This window comes from Symphodus melops (assembly GCF_947650265.1).
Source record: "Symphodus melops genome assembly, chromosome: 3".
Taxonomy (NCBI): domain Eukaryota; kingdom Metazoa; phylum Chordata; class Actinopteri; order Labriformes; family Labridae; genus Symphodus; species Symphodus melops.
Window position 1 is genome coordinate 4,117,756 of NC_136693.1, and position 21,399 is coordinate 4,139,154.

Genomic DNA, 21,399 nt, shown 5'->3' on the forward strand with positions numbered 1-21,399 from the left:
GCAATAAAACCTGTACTGAAATACTGAGATGCTGATAATCTTTTACACCACATGCTTGAGTTGACTCTAAAGTTCTGTCAAATTTGTTTCTTTGTGTATTATCTTTCCATATTGATTGCATGAGTGGAATTAGCACAGTGCTCAATGATGTACCATGGCAGATATTTATAAAAACAATAAAACAACACATTGTAGCAGCTGCTCAGTCTGTAGGGATTTGTGCTGGGAACTGGAGGGTTGTCGGTTCCATTCCCTTCCTGGTATGCATTTCCAGCTTTAAACTTGTGCACGTGAACATCAGTACAACCCGTTCAGACGGCAGTGTTCATCAGTCGCAGTTCATATGCACAGTACCTGTGCGTCTGCGGCTTGTTTGCATGTGAGGTTATGCATTCGTGAGTTTCCCCGCAGACTGTCCAACATGTGCTGTCATTGAGCAACACACTGAGAGGATTTGCTAAACTTAGCTCTTACTCCTGAGACACAGACACCTGCTGTGCTCTCCACAGCTTTGTGCAGGACACCTTTTAAGCCTGACCAATTAAACAATGAGGAGCTTGAATGTCTCGCTCTGCAAGGTGCAAACTTAATTGCTGTGAAAATGTTAGCGATTCTATTTCTATCAAATAAAAGAACAATGAAACTACATGACACTGAACAATGCAAACTTTAAACATTATTTAGTATATTGCACACCCAACACACACAAGGTATTACATGCAAATGTTAATAATTCTCTGTAAATGCAAATGCATTCTCAACATTTTATAATTATTTGCTTGATGTTGACATTATAGGCTTTGCACATGCAGAGGTCTCCATCTTATTTTGTGTGATGTCATGATGCTAAAAAAAGAATAAAGGTCTGCTAATCTATTCTCTTTAATTGAGAGAACACCCAATCCACACCTGAGAACAGATACTGACCTTTCCCCTCCGTCCTACAGTACACACACTGTGCATGTGCAGGGTGTTTGTTTAGATTGCAAGAGGCCGGTGCAAGGATTTCTAAACCCTTACAGTCGGACACGAGGAGGAACCTGTAGCAACACCTGCACACTTTCTCTCCACCAACTCTGCATATCGGGCTCTAATTGTGCACACACTTGAAGGAAACTATCTTCAATCAGGAAATTCCACAGACTGAAAGAACTTCCACAGGTGAGTACCTTTATTTTAAGGATGCTATAGAGGTGGAAAATGTCTCTACTCTTCTAATGAATGATCTGACATACATGTATATATGAGCTATTTGAAATGCAAAGGGATCATTTTAATCTGGATGACCAAAGCATCATCTTCTCTCTTCATGTTGATACTAAGACAAAGTCCTTGCACTGACAGTGATTGCGACTTTAAAGGGAATTTGATTTTTTTTTTTTTGCTGATTACATGTGCATCAGTCTTCTTGTGACTATCCCAGCTCCTTCTCCTGAGTGAGTGACTCACTGAGTAAGTGCCGTATTGTAGGTCAACTCAGGTAACTGGCAAAATGCCTACCAGCGAAAAACCATCAGTAAACAAAGTCTTGGCATGAAATGAGCTGGATTCTGACACATGAACTGTTAGTGAATTAATGGATTAATGACTTTGCATCTCAGGGAAAGGAACAAGTCAACTCATGCAAATTATGGAAGTGACAGTTTTCTGAAAGCAATGCAAAACTGCTGGCCTTGGGCCACGCGTGCATCATTAGAGATACGGCTTTCTGTGAGATTGACTCCCACCACCCTCCTCGAGTCGAGACAAGGCTGTGAGAGGATGAAGTTCAAAAGGATAGCCTGAAGGGTTCCACTCTCAACTCTCAGAAAAATGACTGGATGGGTTGCACATCATACAGTTAATGCTTTTTTATGCTTCTTGTGAGGCGACGTGACTACAGACATGATCACATCATCCTTCGACATAAATCAAACAATGGATTTTTTTTTGCACATTTGGATATTTTCAGGCACTCTTAAAGAGGGGTTAAACAGTACCTAGAGAGTGAACGTCTCTGGAGAGCACTGTGGATCACTTCAGCTGCAGAAATGTATTGTTGTCTGTCATTACTGTTTTTTTACATTGCTCCTTTTTGCGCAGTTAATCACCTCCACAGAAAACATGGGTACTTATTTAATCTCCTAGAGAAGCTGGTCTGTAAAAACAGAAACACATTTCATGATCGTAAACAAGTACATGAGAAATGTTACATCATTTTTATTCTGTCTTGAAAGAACTTTCACATAGTAAGTTAAAGTCACATTAAAAGTTACATTTATTGTATCTGCACGGACATGGAGATGCAGAAATGCAAAGCTTATCAGTTAACAACTGTTATTTTTAACTAACTCAAATATATAATATTCTTTAAAAAAAATGTAACGTGTAAAAAATGTTTGAGGGAAAGTGCCTCTCGCATCAAAGAAACTTTAAAGCAGCACATCAGTGAGAGGCCCTGAGGGCTGACTGGAGGCCCTCAGGAGAAGTATCCACCATCCATCTCGAAAATGACACGTTGTCCCTGGTAGGCAAAAAATACACACATAATCCAACAGATTTTACCATTTTAAACACGGGAACTTCTTGAAGTCTGTCTCTCTTTCTTCAGGTACATGCATGTGATCAGATGGTTTTATCTTTATTTGCCCCCGACATCACTCATTAAAGATTTCATTGTTAGTATGATCCATTTGACTAATACCTCTATTGGGCAAAGAAGTTAATATTCCCGTCACCATAACAATGCAATATTCACTAACACAACTATGCAATATTCACTTGTAGGATATAACTGAAGAATGCACTTTTAGAGTGAAAGCACACAGTATCTCTGAGGTCCTGTCCTCATTGTGAAGCTGCCAAGTTTTCAAACTTTCCAAACTCTAAATGGGTAAAAGCTGGATGTCTGATCTACGAGAAACAATGTACACTGACAAGATTTTTTGGCCTTTTATCGAAAATGCTTTCTTATTCTTGCTTTTTTTTTTTTTTTTTAGGTATGCAAAACGCACTCTTTGAACAAGATTTTTCATGCACATGATATGAATCTTATGAATCGTACTCCTAGTAAGACGAGCATATTAACCCTCGTGCATATTTTAGCTGTGATCTGCTCACCTCTCTCAGTGTGAGGAAGGACATGTGAAATGAAACGAGTCTGAGTAGGAACGACATTTCCTTCTCATCTACGTTCTCAAGTGGAGGGCATGATGGCGGAGCGAGTCAAGAGGTGCTTATCCAATCTGAGTTTTGTTTTAATTGTACGTCTCCTGCATAAGTAAGAGCAGTGAGTGAGAGCTTAATCAGGAGCTCTGGCTCTGATCCAAGTGAAATGCAGCTATGACAAGACAAGAAGACGTAATTAAAATCATCATTGAAACAGGATCATCAGCCGTGCATCATGCTTCAGTGGTGCAAAACAGGATTGCCATTAACGACAACGATCTCAGACCACACACTGTGTAACCACTGTGTTGCATTAATCAATATACACTTTAAATTGTATATCGAAGGAAGAGATTATATATGTCATTTTTATGAGCTGAACTAAAAGTTTGATTGCTAAACTTGTATGTCCAAAAAAAAATCCCTCAATCTGGAAACAACATTGTCTCTAATCAAAGCTGCAAATCTGCAAATTTGAGCTTTTCTTTGTGTTATCAGCGACTTGCAGGTTTCTTGGCAGGGGGTCTTTGCTCTTTGACCTGAGTCAGGCTGGGTGCATTGGATGATTATGTTCAGGTTTATTGTCATTGGTAACATCTAAATGTGGGGCATGCAAAATGTCACCACATCGTCTCCTGAAGTGCTGCTTGTCATGTTGTCCCCTGGTCCCCCTAATCCATCGCAAAGTTCAAACTTTGGCTGACATGTCTTTGGTGCAGAGTGTCTGCTCATGGTGGATTTATGTCGGGTCTCACTAAATAATATAACAAAGAGTACCATCCAGATCTGCTCTCTTTGAAAAATGACCTGAGACAACCTCTGTTAGGATTTGGTGTTATATAGATAAAAATGTAGTGTTCTTTAAAGGTTTGTTGTTGTTGGGTGTTTTTGTGTTTTTTCTTCCAAGCATGCTAGATCTATTTAGACAGTAATTGTTATTTTTCATGGGACTCAGTTTCATAAGGAGGCCACAGTGACTACTCTGCCACAGAGTGTAATTCAATCTAAATCATCGGTTATGGTTTTGAGATCTAGACTATGAAACAATAACTGACTGACTTCACCCCACCTTCAGTTTAACCCTTAATACACTATCTAGATGGAAAACCAAATATGAAATTCAAATGTGCAAACATCCAAACTATATTCAATAAGAGCTGCAGCCTGGAGATGAAAACAGAACTATCGTTCTGTAAAGAAATGTTCAGCAAAAACCTTCTTCTACACGCAAAGATTTTATCTTTAAACGAAATGTATTTCAACAACAACCAAAATGATCTCACCTGATTGGCTGTTCCCCTCACCAAGGTCATTTAAACCCTAATCCCGACGTGGTATCCACAAACCAAAGAATGATCCCTTTATCATATATCACAGGTCCTTTATTCATTTCTGTGAAACTAAGCCCAGCACAGTTTAGCAGATGGCTGTTCCGTCATGAGCCCGGGTCTGCTGAAGATTTCTGCCTGTTAAAAGGAAGTTTTTTCTTGCCACGCTATGACCGATTAAGCTGGGCTCTTGTAATATAGCCATAAGTAAGGTCCTTTACCTGCTTTTTGTAAACATAACAATGAGCATGGTCTTGTTACCTGCTCTTTTGTTAATGTTAACAGACAAACAGTAAGGTCCTTTACCTGCTTTTGTAAAGTGTCTCGAGATAACGCCTGTTATGAATTGACGCTATATAAATAAAGATTGATTGATTGATTGATTGATTGGGTCTAACAAGGCTGTTATTCTTTTTTTATTTGAGTACTTACTTCAAACTTCCAGCAGTTATCAAGGCCAGAGAACTATGTAATTTTGGAGATGTAACGGGAGATGTCTTTCGTAGCTGCTGCAATGAGAGACTGAAAGTTTGTTGTTGCCGTAGGAACACAGGATGTAGCGGCAGTAGCAGAGAGAACTCCCATGATTCCCTCCAGCCTAAACATTATCTTTTGTTTTTGCACCTGGCGGCAACATTTACATTTTGTATCTTTAAATAAAAATGACCAAATTCTGTTTTTGTGCATTTTATTGCAGTTTTTTTGTCAAAAAATGATTTCAGTAGTTCTGATTGAGCAATTTGATCAGAAAAGTAATGCCTCATCTGCACTTTTTTACTATATGTACCATACTGTTATAGTCAGATGGAACTATTATTCTGGAGTCCTCAAATGTTGCCCGATGTCAGAGTGAAGGATAGTGTTGAAACGAATGATGCAGATGCACATTCTCACCAACTGTTAACATCTTGCACAAAACAAACATTACAAGAAACATCTTTAAATAATTACAATCTGTTTTTGTTACTTTCATTACCATATCAACCGTATAAGAAACGTCCATATCAGCAACAACATGAACATAAGAAGTGAACCTTTCACTGAGATAGTTGTTTCTAATAGTAATTTATTCTTGTTGGTAGTTTTTGTAAAACGTGTTTGTATGATGGGGGTTCAAGCGTTCGACCTCAGTAAGACTTACATTTGCTTGCATGAAGAATAAGTCTGTCTTTTTAGTTAAACCGTACAGGAACACTTTGTCTTTTTGTAATTATGTCCAAAATGTCCTGACCTTCTGATCTGAACTTTCTCTCTGTGTGGGCTGCACTGGCTGCACCAATGGATGAATGATTCACCTCAAATCTGCAAAACATCATATATACACATCTGGAACGAAAACAAGAACTCAGAGTAAAGTGGGGTTACATGTCCCGTCTCCTGTGGTGACATTCATCTACTTTTTAAAGCAGATGGAGATTTATAAAGCTGTCATGGACCATGGAATATTTATCTGATCTGAAAGCATGAAATCCTTAAGCGCATTGACAGTGTGACACTTTGGCACAATGAACCATCAGAGGAGCTCATTATTACTCATTCTTCCAGCCTCCATGTTACAGACTGACTGAGTGACCCCAGCTTGGGCTGTCCTGACACTAAGTCTCTGAGCAGTTAATGGACTTCCATGTCCACAGCCTCCACGTGTGTGTGTGTTATGTAAGAGGGGTTAAAGCATGCTGGGACTTGTATTCTTCTAAGTTGTATTTACCGTGTTTAGAAGGTGTGAAAAACCTGAGATTGATGTATGGGGGACGACAGGTCCTTGGATGGGATGATTCTTCTGTGAAATCAGATTATGCTTATACTTGCAAGGTGATGATCAACAGAATACATACACTGTTATGCCTCTCTGTTTACATTTACATCATCTATAGAGCAACAAAGGCGTTTGTTTTCACTTCTTTTTTTAATTTTTGCAGTTTTGGAAAAAGGAAATTAATGTAATAGAAACCTGACTTCTACTTGAAGTGTTAATATATCATCCTAAAGCTTCTTTTTAATAGAATTACAGAGCACAGAGTTTAATAGCCTTCACAGTCATGACTCATTCTTTCAGCCTTGCTTCTCTTTTCCAATATTGAAATGAACAAAAAAGAGGCCTCTGAGAACAAAATGACATTTTTCGATTCGATGAGGAAACACAATGTGATGCCCTTCCACAATAAATGATACGATATACTTTACTATCCCTCTGGAGCAATCTGTCTTGAACTCCAAGTGATGCATACACACACACAGACATACAAACATACCACAGTAAACTAGTAACTATGTAAACAACAACAGTATGCTATGTTTATATATCATGCTCTTCCTGACTTAGAGATCAATCACTTTCTAAGTCCAATAATGTTTCAGATGAGTCATCTTCATGGCAGAAATGAAACATGTATTCATTGAACATACATAAAAGTTTGGCTATTTCCCCTTTAAAGTCGTTGCCTCATACACTCGATTCATTCGTTCTTTACATTATTGTGCATATTCAAGAATCTAATTGATTTGCATTTCATATTTTGTATGCTCTATCTTTGCACTGAACTGTATGTTTTTCTTGAACTGCAAGGCAAACTTTCCGTCAGTGATAATGAAGACTTCCTTATCAGATGTTTTGAATACCTTTTTGTACTGGGAGAATGAAGTCGTTTTTACATCACAAAAAAAATCATAGATAAGCTCTTACCCTATCTGATATTTGCAGGTGCCGTGGTCTTTGATCAACTAATATATTTTCAAATTCATTACAATATTAATTTTCGTTCTGATAACAACACACTTCATCAAGCTGATTTATTACAGATCTGTGGACCTGTAGATTTCGATGTAGATAATTTAAATGAAAAGCAAATAATGTAAGGGCATTTAAAATGATTACCATCAACAGTCTTGTAACTCTAAAGGCTTTGATAAACAGGTGGCCGACTTAAACATGAGTGCTGAGTTTTCAAAGAAAGTGATATCAACAGAGATGGATGTTTACATTTGATTTAAAGTTTAAACAATATTTTTAAAGGCCCTGAAATATCAGGGTTAGTTTAATGTGTTTGAATCTTTTTATTTCTCTTTTCATCGTGTTACCTTGTCTGTTTTAAAGACACATCAAGCAGCTTTGTCCTGCATGCATGGATGTGTATTTTATATAGGTATGGGTATGTCGTTTGTTGTTTTACACTTTCCTTGCCAGCTGTAGACCCAGCTGTAGACTTGTTCTCAGAGTGCGTCTGATCCATCTCAGTGTGTATGTGTGCTGGATTAGCATGGCTCAGAACAGCTTAGTTAATTATAGACACCTGCTGTCTAAGCGTGGCGTGTGTTGTCAGGTGTTGCAGCATGAGGTCAGCTTGATGCCGCGGGAGGGAAAGGCGGGCCGAGGTGAGGAATTGCATGGGCAAATGCTCTGCCATGTGCTCTTAGATTGTGTCTTCTCCGGCGTACAAGCTCAGAGAGCGGCTCAGAACCAGGAACGTTCACACACGCTCCCCATGCAAATAAACTCGCACCTGCTCGACACGTTTACACCTGATAACCCTGCAAACTGAGGGGATTATACTCCTCCTGCGGCTGTAGGCAAACAATCTGCAATCAATCACCTGGCAACAGATTCTTCTTTTGATTCGGACAAAGACATTATTTTGTTCCGAAGAAAATGGGCAAAAGTGGTAACACCACGCTTTCGCCTCATTTTCACAATATAGTAATAAGGCTTGATGCTATCATAAAGGACCACTTAACAGCTTCCATATCATAAGACATCAAATAGGACCACAATGATTACTGTACACGTGGCTTTAAAGACAGCACTAACAGCTGGTAATCATTTCTTTTTAAAATAAACACAAATAATCTGTCACTCCAACATTGCAATAAAGAATAAATGCTACCTCTGCAAAAGGAACACAATGACAATGGCCCTGTCATTGATTGGACAACTCAACTCAGCAAGAAGCCATGCTCACTTTATCTCTAAGGAAGATTACATTAAGTCCATTCAATGACTAAGCAGCTACTAAACAGATGCATATTTACAAGAACCTTAAGTCAGAGCCTTACTAAACAGTGTGCTCTTGTTGCAATGCAGAATGGTTTGGAACCTGCCAAACGAGCAGCGTAAAAAAACCCATCCAGGGCCGCATTATTGGATGAAACAAACAGTCAATACAATCATGAAAGAAGTTCATACTCCCCTACATTTGCTTTTGATTTGCTGTCATCCAAATCGTCTGTCCTCTCCGGCAATCCAATATTGGTTCATCCGAGGAGCAGAAGTGACAGAATCATTTGGGTGCCAAGATTTTCTTCTAAATCAATACCAAAAAAAAAGAAGAAGAAATAGTACCAAAAATGAGGCATAGTTAATGACTAATTAATATTCCAAAATCTGTCAAACAAACAGATGTAGTCAGTTTTTTTGTGTTTTGTCATATAATCAGTTTTTATTGGGATAAATATGAAGCTTTTTGCAACTTAACGTGTGCGTTTTTGTTTGCTGTGAACGCCACACTTGACATTAATTGAGATCCTTTTCTCTGATTCACATTTCAAATGCGGCATGGAAATAAAACGTAGTGCGAGCAATTAGAAAATTCAAATAAATCACAAACTTAGCGAGCAGCTTTTTTTTTTTTTTTAAGACCTGTAAATGTGGAGAGCAAAAACCTCATTCCAGAGAACTCACTCAATGGGCTGTCACAAAGTGTGATTTCTGACTCCGATGAAAAACAATAGGGACAAATAAAAGACTACCTGAAATGTCGCTTGGTGCTTTGAGAAGCACAACATCCCTGACAGCATTAGATCTCAGACTCATCTTGTCATGACAGAACTCTGCTTTAGAAATTAATTATGGGCTGAGGCTCCTGACAACTTCCTCAGGGATTGTTTTAAGCCAAAACTTCTAAAAACTTTTTTATTTTTTCAGAGAGAGAGGCCTGAACAAAATCAAAGCTCAGCAAACCATGCATTTCCCAAGCATCTGCGCTCAAGTTCTGCAAATTCAGCATGTTGAAGCTGAAGTATTGTGATAATGAGTGTAATTCTGTCTTTCTTTTGTCTAATTCATGAGCTCTTGAATTTTGGAATACGTTGTTTGAAATATCCCAACACGGTTTGTGTTTTTAGTCTAGTAGGAACCAGCCAAAGTACATCCTCTTTTCATGACATCCAAACACCATTTTTCACTTTATCTGGACCTTTTGAGACTTCATCTAGTTGGATGTCCAAAGCTATTATAAATCACTGTCTTTCAGAACGAGAAGTAAACAAATACAACGAGGGGAGAAAAAAAAAAGAACAAGGATTTTCACTCCCTCGCTAATCTTAGCGACTGACTCCACCCTTCCTGTCTGAGAGACTCATGTCAGTCCTCCAGTGTTGTCAGTTCACCTTTACGCACCTCCCTGCAGCTGAATGAACAGGCACCTGTGGTTGTGGATTTACACTGAATGCTGAGGAATACAGTTTTTCATCATTTTTTTCAGACTGAGGATCCTTTTTCTGAGTGACTTTTTTTTAGGAGATTCTGACTGGATTTACTAATGCATGAGCCATGAGTCTGTTGTTTTGTTCTCTGAAGCTGATGGCTGTGTGGTAACGCTTCAAAAAGTACACGTTCAATCCAAAGCAACATTTAAAAAAACTAAAAAAAAACAACTGGTAAGCATTAATAGTAGCAGGTTGTGATGTGGTGGTAGTTTTTCAGATGAGTCATCCAAACATTGGCATTTGAGAGGCGCAGATTTCCCTTGAAAGCCGAAAGATGCATCAATGATGCATGATGATGATGGAATAGTTGTTGTGTGTTGTGTCCAGAGATAACTGCTGCAAAGGCAAACAAAACCATCAGTATAAATCCTGTTGGCAATGCATTGATAGAGATAGTGTGATGTTTCTTTAGAGTTTTTTGTCTTTACTTCTCAAATGATAAATGGATGCATTCTTTTCTGTTCTGCCCTCATACCTTTTTTCCTCCAGCCGAAAAACCACAGACGTACAGTTGGAGTGTAATTTAAGAAACATTCAAAAGTAACTGCGTTAAATAGCCAGCTTGCATTGGAAACTGTTTCTGTCCACCTTTAAATGTTCATGTGTAGTTTTTTTTTTGCTGTTATTGTTTTGATCGAACATGTTTTGCACAATATATTAGGAATAGCTTGCTGCAAAAAAAACAAACTCCACTCAATTTTGTAATTCAAATGAGTAATCTCCTGCATAACAGTGGTCAGGTCGGGTGGTGGTGACACCTTGACTTTTCCTGGGAAGCCCCTTTTCTGTTGCATAACGCAATCACTTGTGCGCTGCAGGTGCTAATTTTATCCTCTTTACAGGGCTTAAGGCTCATTAATGCTGGAGCAGAATGTATCAGACAGTCGTGATTGACTTGGCAGGTGTCCTGTCCTCACCTTGTGCATTCCCTCTTACCTCTCAGATCTTATATAGAAAATAATTCACATATTCAATTATCAAACATGTTGCTGAATGCAGGAAGAACAATGCGGGATAAGACTCTATCTATCTCTCTTAGACTTAGACTTAGACTTAGACTGAACTTTATTGATCCTTTTGGGATGACTCCCTCAAGGAAATTTAGGTTCCAGCAGCATATACAATAAAAATAAAAATAAAAATGTAGCAGGTAACAAAAAGTAACAATATAAAGAATAATATAGCATAAATAATAGAACACTCTTCTGTTGGAAAAAATATACAAAAAAAAGGCAATGATTATTATTGCGATTATTGCACTTGGTTGAGATTATTATTGCACATACAAGTGAAAGTGTCCATGTGTTATTGTGTTATTGCTCTCTCCTCTTCACTCTACTTTTGGTTTGGAAATACATTTTTGCAGGAAATGTTACACTGACTCTAAAACCTTGGCTGATTGAAAATAGCATTTTTCTTTGTTACCAGCAGATATTCACCAGTTGTCCAGTTGTTCAAGTCATGAAGGTCAAGTGTCTAATTGACACGGGCATTCACTCTTACGTAAGAGTGAAAGTCTGTGCTCAACAGAGGATTTAAAGGCTGCACAGGGGAGAGCTGATCTCTAAGTCAAAGAGGCTTTACACCAAACCACAACAAACCTCAGACACTTGTTGCTTCACCTATGTAGTATATTATGAAGCTGCAGGAGACTCAAGAAAACATGAGGTCGAAACCAGTGACCACATAAAACAAACACATTAGCGTGCTTATGAAATATATACTCATACATGCACATCATGCACGCCCTTATAAAACTTTACAAGCAGATTTTATTCATCTGATATTACATTTCAACACCAAAATAGAACATCTCAGATTATCATAAATAACTATGCATGGATTTCTAACAGAAGCAGTAGCAGAGGGGAGGATATGAGTAACAGCTGCTATTCTGTTTACCCCAAACTAAGCGGGAAAAACTGGAATAATTTGTTTAAAAGAAAAATTATATAAAGGGCTCTCTTCATTGATTCGGTGTTAATTGTCAGTCCCTGAGAGTGTCAGTCACTAATTATAAAAAAGCCATCTGTAAAATGTTAACAAAATTTGCATGCGTTCAGGATGCAAAAGTATGCAAAGTTAATCAAGTTTAACCATGTGTGCATTTGCCCCCATTTATCACTTAATGGCACCATGAAATCACATGAAATCAGCTAATTCAATCATATTTGCAAATGTTGTTCATTGCCGAACATTTAATGTAATACCATCGTGACAAATGGTTCCTTTTTGGTAGGACCACTTCTTTCTCCATTAATTCTACTGTTGACACTTTCCAACTGACCAACCATTTGCTTTTCACCTGCCACTGAAGACCTACTCAGTAGGAGACTTAATTTGAATTTATTATTCATTAGGATAAGTCCCTTGGGGTGTATCACCTCGTTTTCAAGGGGGTCTGAGAAATTTAAAAAAAACATGTCGACTCTATTTTCACCAGTTAAGCCATGCTAAGGTGCCCTTCACCTGTATTCTAATAATCCCAAAGAGGATGTTGCCAATATAGGTACAAAACTAAGTCTGAACCTTTAGAGGTAGGAAATTACCCCTTGAATCTCTGCATAACTCAGTAAAAAATTCCCTAATTTGTTTCAGGCCTCGTCAGTTTTATAAATCAGCTTGTTTGTTTTTTTTCAGTGCCAACAAAATGCAGAAGCAAGTGGAAGTCAGGATGGACGAGAACCACCTGGAGCCCAGAGTGGAGAACACAGAGAGTGCGTGCAGCTCTTTTTGTGATAAAATCATGAAGAACATGGTTCTCACGCTCACAATCCTTGGTAAGTTTTTAGCCCTATGTTCCTCTTCAATCCAATCATTTTCTACTCCTCAAGGTCACAGATGGGGGTTACGTAGATCTCTCTGTGTGCATTGGACCAACTGCTCTGTGGAGAAGTTTGATAGGAGACTGTGCGAGGATCCTGGAACAACTGATGCCACTGTTGCTCCTCTTTTCTACACATTAATTTACATATATGATCAGTGTTGCGGCCTCTTCCTCTGGATGTTAAAATACAGTAGCAAGCATGAGAAAAAAATGAAAAAATTAAATGAAATTTTAAAATATCTTATCTCCGGGATCATATTGCATTTAAATTAAATGTGATAGATCTATTTTTTTTATTTTGTCAATACCAAAAAAGAGTAAGAGCATATTCAGAGTCTTTTCTTGTAATTTGATTTCGTACACTGACATTTTTATTTTCTTTACTTAGCAAGTTGAAACATATGGTGACCTTTAAGAAGTCAGCTTTGAGTCACACGTCTTTGTTTTTTTGGTCATTAATAACAGTCAGACTTATGACAGGATGCAATGTTTACATTCTAACGAGCAAAAGATGACAGTTTTTGTTCCACAGATGTTGATTTCCTCTCATTCAGACACTGTTAGTGTTCACACATTACATGTCCTCACGGTTAAGAGTCTTGCTGTATGGTGGTTCTGTGTTTGATTTTGTTTGTGTTTTTTGTTTTTCTCACCCGCTCAGGTGTGTTTTTGGGCTCCATTGCTGGAATGTTGCTGCGGCACATATCACCTCTCCCTCCTGATGTTGTTATGATCATCGCCTTCCCTGGGGAGATCCTAATGAGGATGCTGAAGATGCTTATTCTGCCTCTTGTTGTTTCCAGTCTGGTCACAGGTGGGTGGGGTGCGGTAGCTGCTGCAAATGTTCGGCTTAACTTGCAGACGGATGTCCTGAAATGAGGACGAGTGGTGCAACTTGTTGCTAACAGGAATTTAAGTTGCACCAGGAGAGACATGAGAGTGGGCCTTTTTTTTTTTTTACTATGCGCACTTTAAAAAAAAAAAGCTTCACAAAGTGTTTTATTTTGTGCATAGAGCAGATGAGATCTGTGAGGAGGAAGGGAGGTCCACAGTTGTTTGTTGAGTGTATGGAGCACCGTTTCACAGATGTTTTTGTTATTCCACACTTTAAACTATTTTGGTGGAAACAAAAACTTACTTCTTGTTGAAATATAAATAAAAGTAGGCCTACAAAATCTGCGGACTTCAGAAAGACACAGGTGCAGTTATGTTGGCAGCATTTTAAAGAGCTATGTTTGTCCTTTGTTGGAATAGAGAAGAGAACATGAAATATGTTGTTGGATAATCAATTCCTGGCAAACTGAAGATCATAATTCTAATTTTAAATTCCTTAATAAGATAATGTACATAACTGTTGAACAGAGTGAAAAAAAGCCTTGGACACAGTCCCTAATAAACTTTATAAGCTGTCAGTCAGACAAATAAAACAAACGTGATTGGTTAAAAAGTATAGGATATGACCAGTTTGAGCTTCCATAGTTAAACTTTAGAAAGACACAGCAACATTATAACCTGAGGCAAAACTAGATCAGAATCCTTCATTGTCTTCAGCAGAGTATGCGGACACCTTTAAAATATTGCCTCTCCATAACCTCGAGAGTTATCACAACTTCTATCGAGTCTCCCTCGATGCACAAGGAACGCAATTATCCCCAGTAAACAATTCATGTGTTGAAGACTGCCTTGATTCATTATGTGCTTCCTGAACGTCCAGACGTCTCGTCCCTCCACCAGTCATCTGATAAATACTGCTACAATCACTTTCTGTCTCGATGGATAATTATAACTCAATTAAAAGGCGAGGTTTAATCATTCTGCCAAGTATGCTTTTGAATGGAGTTGAGTCTTGGACTGAGTCGTATCCACTTGGAAGCAATTCATGTGAGAAGTTTGGCTGAAGAATTCTGAAGACATCAGCAACAAAAAAAAAAAAAAAAAAAAAATGGAGGGGAGCTGATCTACTTAAATATGGTTTCATCAGAGTTAGTGTATTCAGAAATCGGAGCAAAGGTCAGATCTGTTAAAAAAAAAACCCCAGCAACAACCAGATCTATTGACTCAAAAACTGAGAACTTGTATGTTACATACACATTTTAGGATTCCTTCACTTACCCTATTTTCCTGGTCTATCTGCCTAAAGGACTTGCCGGTTTGGATGCCAAATCCAGCGGCCGCCTCGGCACCAGAGCCATGGTGTACTACATGTCAACGACAATAATCGCAGCCATCCTCGGGGTGATCCTGGTGCTGCTCATCCATCCCGGAAACCCAAAGCTGAAGGCGAACTTAGGACAGGGGAAGAAGAACGACGATGTGTCCAGCGTGGACGCTTTCTTCGATCTCATCCGAAATCTTTTCCCGGAGAACTTGGTGCAGGCGTGCTTCCAGCAGGTAGGAGTCTCACCGAATTATTTCAGCCACCCATATGCTGCCTGATTCATATGTGAGGCACTGCAACTGTTTTGTTCTTCTTCTTTGATACTTGTCCAGATCCAGACAGTAATCACCAAAGTACCTGTGCCCACGAACAGAACCAAAGCACCTCCGCAGTTCACAGTGAAGAGGTCACTTCAGTTCAAGGGAGGGATGAATGTCCTCGGTAGGTAAAAAGTTAGAAAACACTCCCACTGCAAAACGGAAGAGAAATAGTTGTTGAAGAAAAAGGAAAGTCATCTTTTCCATTTCAATTACATCACAGATAACATGCCGGATAGTAGACTAAGAAACTCGGCAATGCTGCACAATAAAATGGAAAAATGCAATCTAAACGCAGATCATTGTCAACTTATGCATTTTTAAGTCAAGTACATTTTAGAAGAAATACTTTTCAAACACTGCAGCATGTAACAGTGAAAGCCATTTCCCAAACAACTGTTTCTAGCCCAATAAATGTAGCTCATACCTATTGTTTCAAGGCTAAAAAGCTGTTTCAGCTGTCTCTTTTCTTATATTCTCCAAATAGACAAAGTGAAATATCAGCTGTCTGCTAAAAGCTTTTCTATTTCTGGCATTTTCTATCTGGCTGGTTTGTCCCAGACTCACTTAATTTCTAATTTTAATGCTGCATTTTGTGCCTTCCAGGTTTGATTGGATTCTTTGTTGCTTTCGGGGTTATCATGGGAAAAATGGGCGAAAAGGCCAAGATGATGTTGGAGTTTTTCAATGTCCTGAATGAGATCGTTATGAGGCTCGTTGGTGCAATCATGTGGTAAGTACCATCCACTGAATCGCTCCAGCCAGTGACATTGCCAAACCATGCAGACAGTGATGGCAGCCACAGTGATGGTATCAATGCAGAGAGAGAGAGAGAGAGGAAAATAACATACTCTGTGTCCATTTTCAGGTACTCTCCTGTCGGTATTGCGTGCCTCATCTGTGGAAAGATCATCTCCATTGCTGACCTGGAGGTGGTTGCGAGACAGCTGGGGATGTACATGGTCACTGTGATAGTGGGTCTCATCATTCATGGAGGCATCTTCCTTCCGCTGATATATTTTGTGATAGTGAGAGAAAACCCCTTCACATTCTTCATGGGAATATTTCAAGCTTGGGTCACAGCACTCGGGACAGCATCCAGGTTTGACCTTTTTTTTAGTATCTCCTGTTTTTTTCCTCTGTTACTGACCATGAACAGTAGACTGATCCAATTCAGGTTTCCTCTTCAGGGTTTCTGTGAATAATGTGATTCAAATTTCCATCCACAAGTCTCACCTTGATTTTCAAATGTTAACCATGAAGTAGTCTCACCAGCCAGGGCTTCTTACTTTCCTCCAACTGGGAAGACTGTCTTTTTTAACACCATGTTTTATTAATGACATGGCAGAGCTCTCTCCTCTCCTGAGGTGAGCTCACTTCTCTCAAGTTCATCGCTCCTCCACCAACCAGAAACACTTCTTAATTATCAGACATACAAAACAACTGCTGAGTCATTACTGCTGTTCTCTCTGTGAGATTCACCCTGAAAGTGAATTCAAACTAGCAAAACTTTTTGGATCTTTGGTGAAGTGAAAACTCTAAAAGTTCTAAACCAACTTATTTTACTTCATGTAACAAATTAGGAGATAATTAATCACACATTTCAAAGTGGATTGTGTTCAGTGTGAATAAAAACATTGGCTAATTAAGTCTAAGGATAACTTGTGGCCCATGGAAAATAATTATCATCTTTTCTTCAAGTTTGTGTGCAAATTTGGATGCAGAGAAATTAAATGAAATCTCACTGCATGCTGCTCACTTCAACGATACCATTATAAAAAAAAAAAATCCTGTTTGTTTTGCTGCAGTGCTGGTACTCTGCCCGTCACATTCCGGTGCTTAGAGGAGAACCTGGGCATCGACAAGAGGGTAACACGTTTCGTCCTGCCAGTGGGCGCCACCATTAACATGGACGGCACAGCGCTTTACGAGGCCGTGGCTGCCATTTTTATCGCTCAGATGAACGGGATCGCGCTCGACTGGGGCCAGATTATTACCGTCAGGTGAGGACTCAGGGACACATTTACTTTGGACACATTTCATTTTTCATATTTCGGCGACACATGAGCTACAATCTGCTAAATATGGATTCATTTCGTTATTTAAACTTTATGTTGAAATATGCACGAAGCAAAAGCTTTGTGTATACCCCATGGAACTATTATACATATCCCATTTGTGAATGAAAATTGTCTACATTTTAATTGCCATATCGTTAGAGGGTTTTTTTTCTAATTAAAAAAAAAGACATTGAGGCCCTAATTCTTTTTATTAACACATTCTTTTCTTAATTCTTTTTATAACACTTTTATTATTTTATCAGAATCACAAGTTGTGATTTTCAAAGTGTGAGTGCAGTCCTTCAGTCTGTTTGAGTGTTGTACTTGTCTCCTCTGTAGTATGACAGCCACGCTGGCCAGTGTTGGAGCAGCAAGTATTCCCAGTGCTGGACTGGTGACCATGCTTCTGATCCTCACAGCGGTTGGTCTGCCAACTCAGGACATCAGTCTGCTGGTGGCTGTCGACTGGCTGCTGTAAGTCCAACCTCAACACAAATGCTGTTGTTGAAAGGCAGGCAAAAATAAATCAGTACACTGACTCATGGTGGTTCGTCTTACAAATGCAAGATCGTTTCTGGATGTATAATAACTAAAAAAAAAAAAGCTCTCTCTCTCTGTGTCTCTCTCTCTCTGTCTCTCTCTCTCTCTGTCCTCACTATGTCCACTAACTCCACTGCACATAATCCATTAGCAAAGACAAAAGTTCTGGCTCTTTCTCTCTCAGTTGGCAGCAAATAGATATTACTCATGTGGGAACAACTTGCCTCACCTACACCTCAACTCATCACAGGGATTTTGTTGAACCTCGGGCTAAATGATTCATATCAAAGGTTTAACCTCCTTTAACAAATTAATTATCTGAGAGAAACTACTGCTGCAGAAGATACAAAACATCTCTTTATCTATTTATAAGATCATACAAACCAATGTTTTGGTCTTTATGTGACTAACTTAAAGCTACTGTGAGCAGTTGGTAGCAGTTTGTATCATGCAGTGGGGGTTATATATGGTTTTATAAAGACAGCAAGGGTAAAAAAAAACCCTTCTTTAACACGCACAGAAAACATTCTCCACAGGGGGCGCCAACATCAACTCAAACACAATTCTTCTCAGGAGCTTTAAAATGCAATTCAAGAAAGTTTTAAATGTAACACTTTTAATGCCATCACTCAAATTCTGTATTTGAGCTGTCAAGTAATAGTTTGTTTGAAGTTGTAATTTCAGTAGTTACAGTAGTTTTTTTTTTTTTTTTTTTTCATAGCATGACTGAAATTCAAATGTTTTTGTGATGCTTTTATTCAGCATTTGTTCACTGTCTTTGACTAAGGGTACTTGGGTCCTGTCTGGATACAAATGTTTAATCTTTATCTGTCATGGATCATTTGTATGTGTCTGTCTTACAGGGATCGTTTCCGTACCTCGGTTAACGTGGTCGGGGATTCATATGGAGCGGGCATCGTGTACCACCTCTCCAAACACGAGCTGGACTCCTTTGACTCCCAGCAGACCAGGATGGAGGACTTCGAGATGTCAAAGACACAATCTTTTTATGAAAATAACACCAACCAGAATGTTTACTCTCACCACAACTCAATCTTAATAGACGACTGCAAGGTACATTTCACGTTAACGGACATAGAGACGTGTATGTAGAGAAACCTCCCCGACTCTGTGGTTGTGTTTGTCCTTCTTTTCCTCTGTCTGTGTTTCTTTTCACTGTGACCTCCTATGATAAGGTATTTGTGTATGTGTAAATAGCTATTATTATATTTTAAATACAAAGAATTTATTTATGTAAAAAAGGTGAAAAATCAGAAGATATAGCTATATTTATTGACTCTCCTGTTTATTGTATGAAAAAGCAGTTTTTGTGATACCAGCTTCATAAAAAAGCTTTTATCTTCCATTTTTTATTTATTTATTTAGATTTTGGTTTCTTTTTTTGTATTCAAAAAAGCTCTGTTATACTTGAATGATGTCCAAAAGAACGGGTTTAGTTTTAAGCATCAACCTAACGTGTTGTCTTGTACACAGTTCTATTTGACCTGTTGCTGTGGTATGTTTTGTTTCAATAAGGAAACCCTTATTTTTGTCTACTTAATTGGACATGTATTTGTGGCAGCCCAGACCAAATTACAGTTTATATTGATTAATTATTTCTAACCAGTGGTACACATAAAGACTGCTGTTTCACCATTTTTACCAACTAAAGTTATGCATACATTTAGGACATGCATATTGACCATCCTTCCCCTGTAATACTGAGCAGATTATAGACTTTTCTAGAGAATATTGTTGCTATTTCTTTGTTTGTATGATGCAACTTTTTGACTGATGCAAAAGTTGCATTATGATTGTTTGACCTTTGTAATTCGGTTGGGCAGAGAAGCCATAAAATACATGACCAAGTTTTTATAAACTCCTGTAAATGACCACTGACAGCTATCTGCAAACAGCATCACTGTTTCAATGTATTCATGTTTTTAATGTTGAGTGGAATTCACCTGACCAGCCCGACCTCAACGACTGATTGTAGTGAAGCAATGGTTTCTCTTCCCAACCGTTTCAGTTTTTTGAAATGACCGTGCCTTGGCCCAAACAGTTAGATGTTTTTGATAACTGCTTACAGGTCACCATGGGCAAAAATGGCAAGACTTCAGATTTCTCTCTTGTTGAAGAGGGACCGTGGAAATGCGAGTAAAGCAGATCCAGATGCTGATGAGCCTTACCAACTGAGTTCCAACAGTTCTTTAACTTTCTGCCGACACAACAAACAACAAAAAATCACATAGATACCAAAGGAAGGAACCAAGTGAGTTAGCAAAGTCAACCTTACACAACAGACAGTTATTTTTTTTTCTTTTAGCTATACCCACCTGGGGCAGCTACTGGACCAATCAACAAATCACAAAAAACAACTTGTATTGGATCTGGTATTTGCACTAACACAGACTGTAACATACCAATGCATTTCTAGCCCTCTGTGCAGAAGAATCCTTTATTCGGTTGACATGACTCCTTACTCGGTGCTGCTGCAAGCTTCCTGAATTTGTCAACCAAAGAGTTATTCTACAATGTGCAACATTTCTGTTTTTTTTTTCTTTTGTATCAAAGCATTTTTTTTTGTAGCTTTAAGGGCAGAGATGATCTGTGGATGATGGCCTTGCCAGGTAATCACTTTGTTAGATTCAGTTAAGCAGGTGAGAAATTATTAAAAAGTGGGAGGTATTGGACTCAAAACAGATTAGCACATCAGTATTTGACAGAGTTTCTGGATGTTTGTCTGTTTTAATGATTTTGTGTTTTTGTGATTTCTGATAACTCTGTCTTCTTATGTCCATAAACACTGGACCAAATGTTCAAAACAATGCAAACACTGACTGAATGAAACAGTGCTTCATGTGGACTCGGTATGTCAGTGCAGGAGTACCTTTGACTTTTTGACTTATGGGATTACACCTTGATGGCGCACACAGAGTCAAGCCTAAAATAAGCTTAGGACTTAGATAAGAGGAGGGGGCGTGGCCTCTAAATGTGGCAACAAACAGTACAGGATGTGTTGCCGGGAACAGAGCACATGATTGGTGCCCTTCCTTTTATTTATATATTTATTTATTACTTTTTGTATGTATGATCTTAAGAAGCAAAGCACTGAGTTTCTGTTTGTAGTCGAAAGGTTTGCATGTGAACTGCTATTTATGTGTGTTATGTGTGTTTCTGGTTTCTGAGAGCAACAGAGGGATATGTATATGTGTATATATATATATATATATATATATATATATATATATATATATATATTCACACTGAAGAAAGGAAAAAAAAAGAGGGATGTCTCAGATATTCTCAGCTGGCCTGGCATTGCTCTGTGTTTTATTTCAAACTGTTTTATTTCTTTGCTATATGACAACCTTGCCTTGACGATGTCAACTGCAGAGTGCAGTCAATAGGATGACAAACATTGCTGGATAAAAGTTGCCAATTGGTTATTGGCACTCACACTTTTTTTTGTAAAGATATAAAACTCAAAACCCCTCCTCCATCTTTTACCTCCTCAGAGCGAGGACGGCTGGGCCTTCCT

General features: G+C 38.6%; 1 protein-coding gene across 1 annotated transcript; it reads left to right on the plus strand.

Moving 5' to 3' along the window:
• Nucleotides 1–3,123: 3,123 nt before the first annotated feature.
• On the plus strand, nt 3,124–21,057 carry slc1a2a (solute carrier family 1 member 2a). The gene is made up of 11 exons (XM_079339069.1): nt 3,124–3,211; nt 12,597–12,736; nt 13,445–13,597; nt 14,924–15,174; nt 15,274–15,382; nt 15,865–15,991; nt 16,127–16,360; nt 17,067–17,261; nt 17,658–17,792; nt 18,722–18,932; nt 19,948–21,057. Exons 1-11 carry the CDS (start codon nt 3,189–3,191, stop codon nt 20,017–20,019), a joined length of 1,650 nt encoding a protein of 549 aa, XP_079195195.1. The 5' UTR covers nt 3,124–3,188; the 3' UTR covers nt 20,020–21,057.
• The last annotated feature ends 342 nt before the right edge of the window (nt 21,058–21,399 follow it).

Coding starts and splice junctions, on each gene's coding strand:
- slc1a2a (XM_079339069.1), top strand. CDS start 3,189: ATGATGGCGGAGCGAGTCAAGAG. Junction 15,992..16,126: donor CTCGTTGGTGCAATCATGTG/GTAAGTACCATC, acceptor GTCCATTTTCAG/GTACTCTCCTGTCGGTATTG. Junction 16,361..17,066: donor GCACTCGGGACAGCATCCAG/GTTTGACCTTTT, acceptor GTTTTGCTGCAG/TGCTGGTACTCTGCCCGTCA.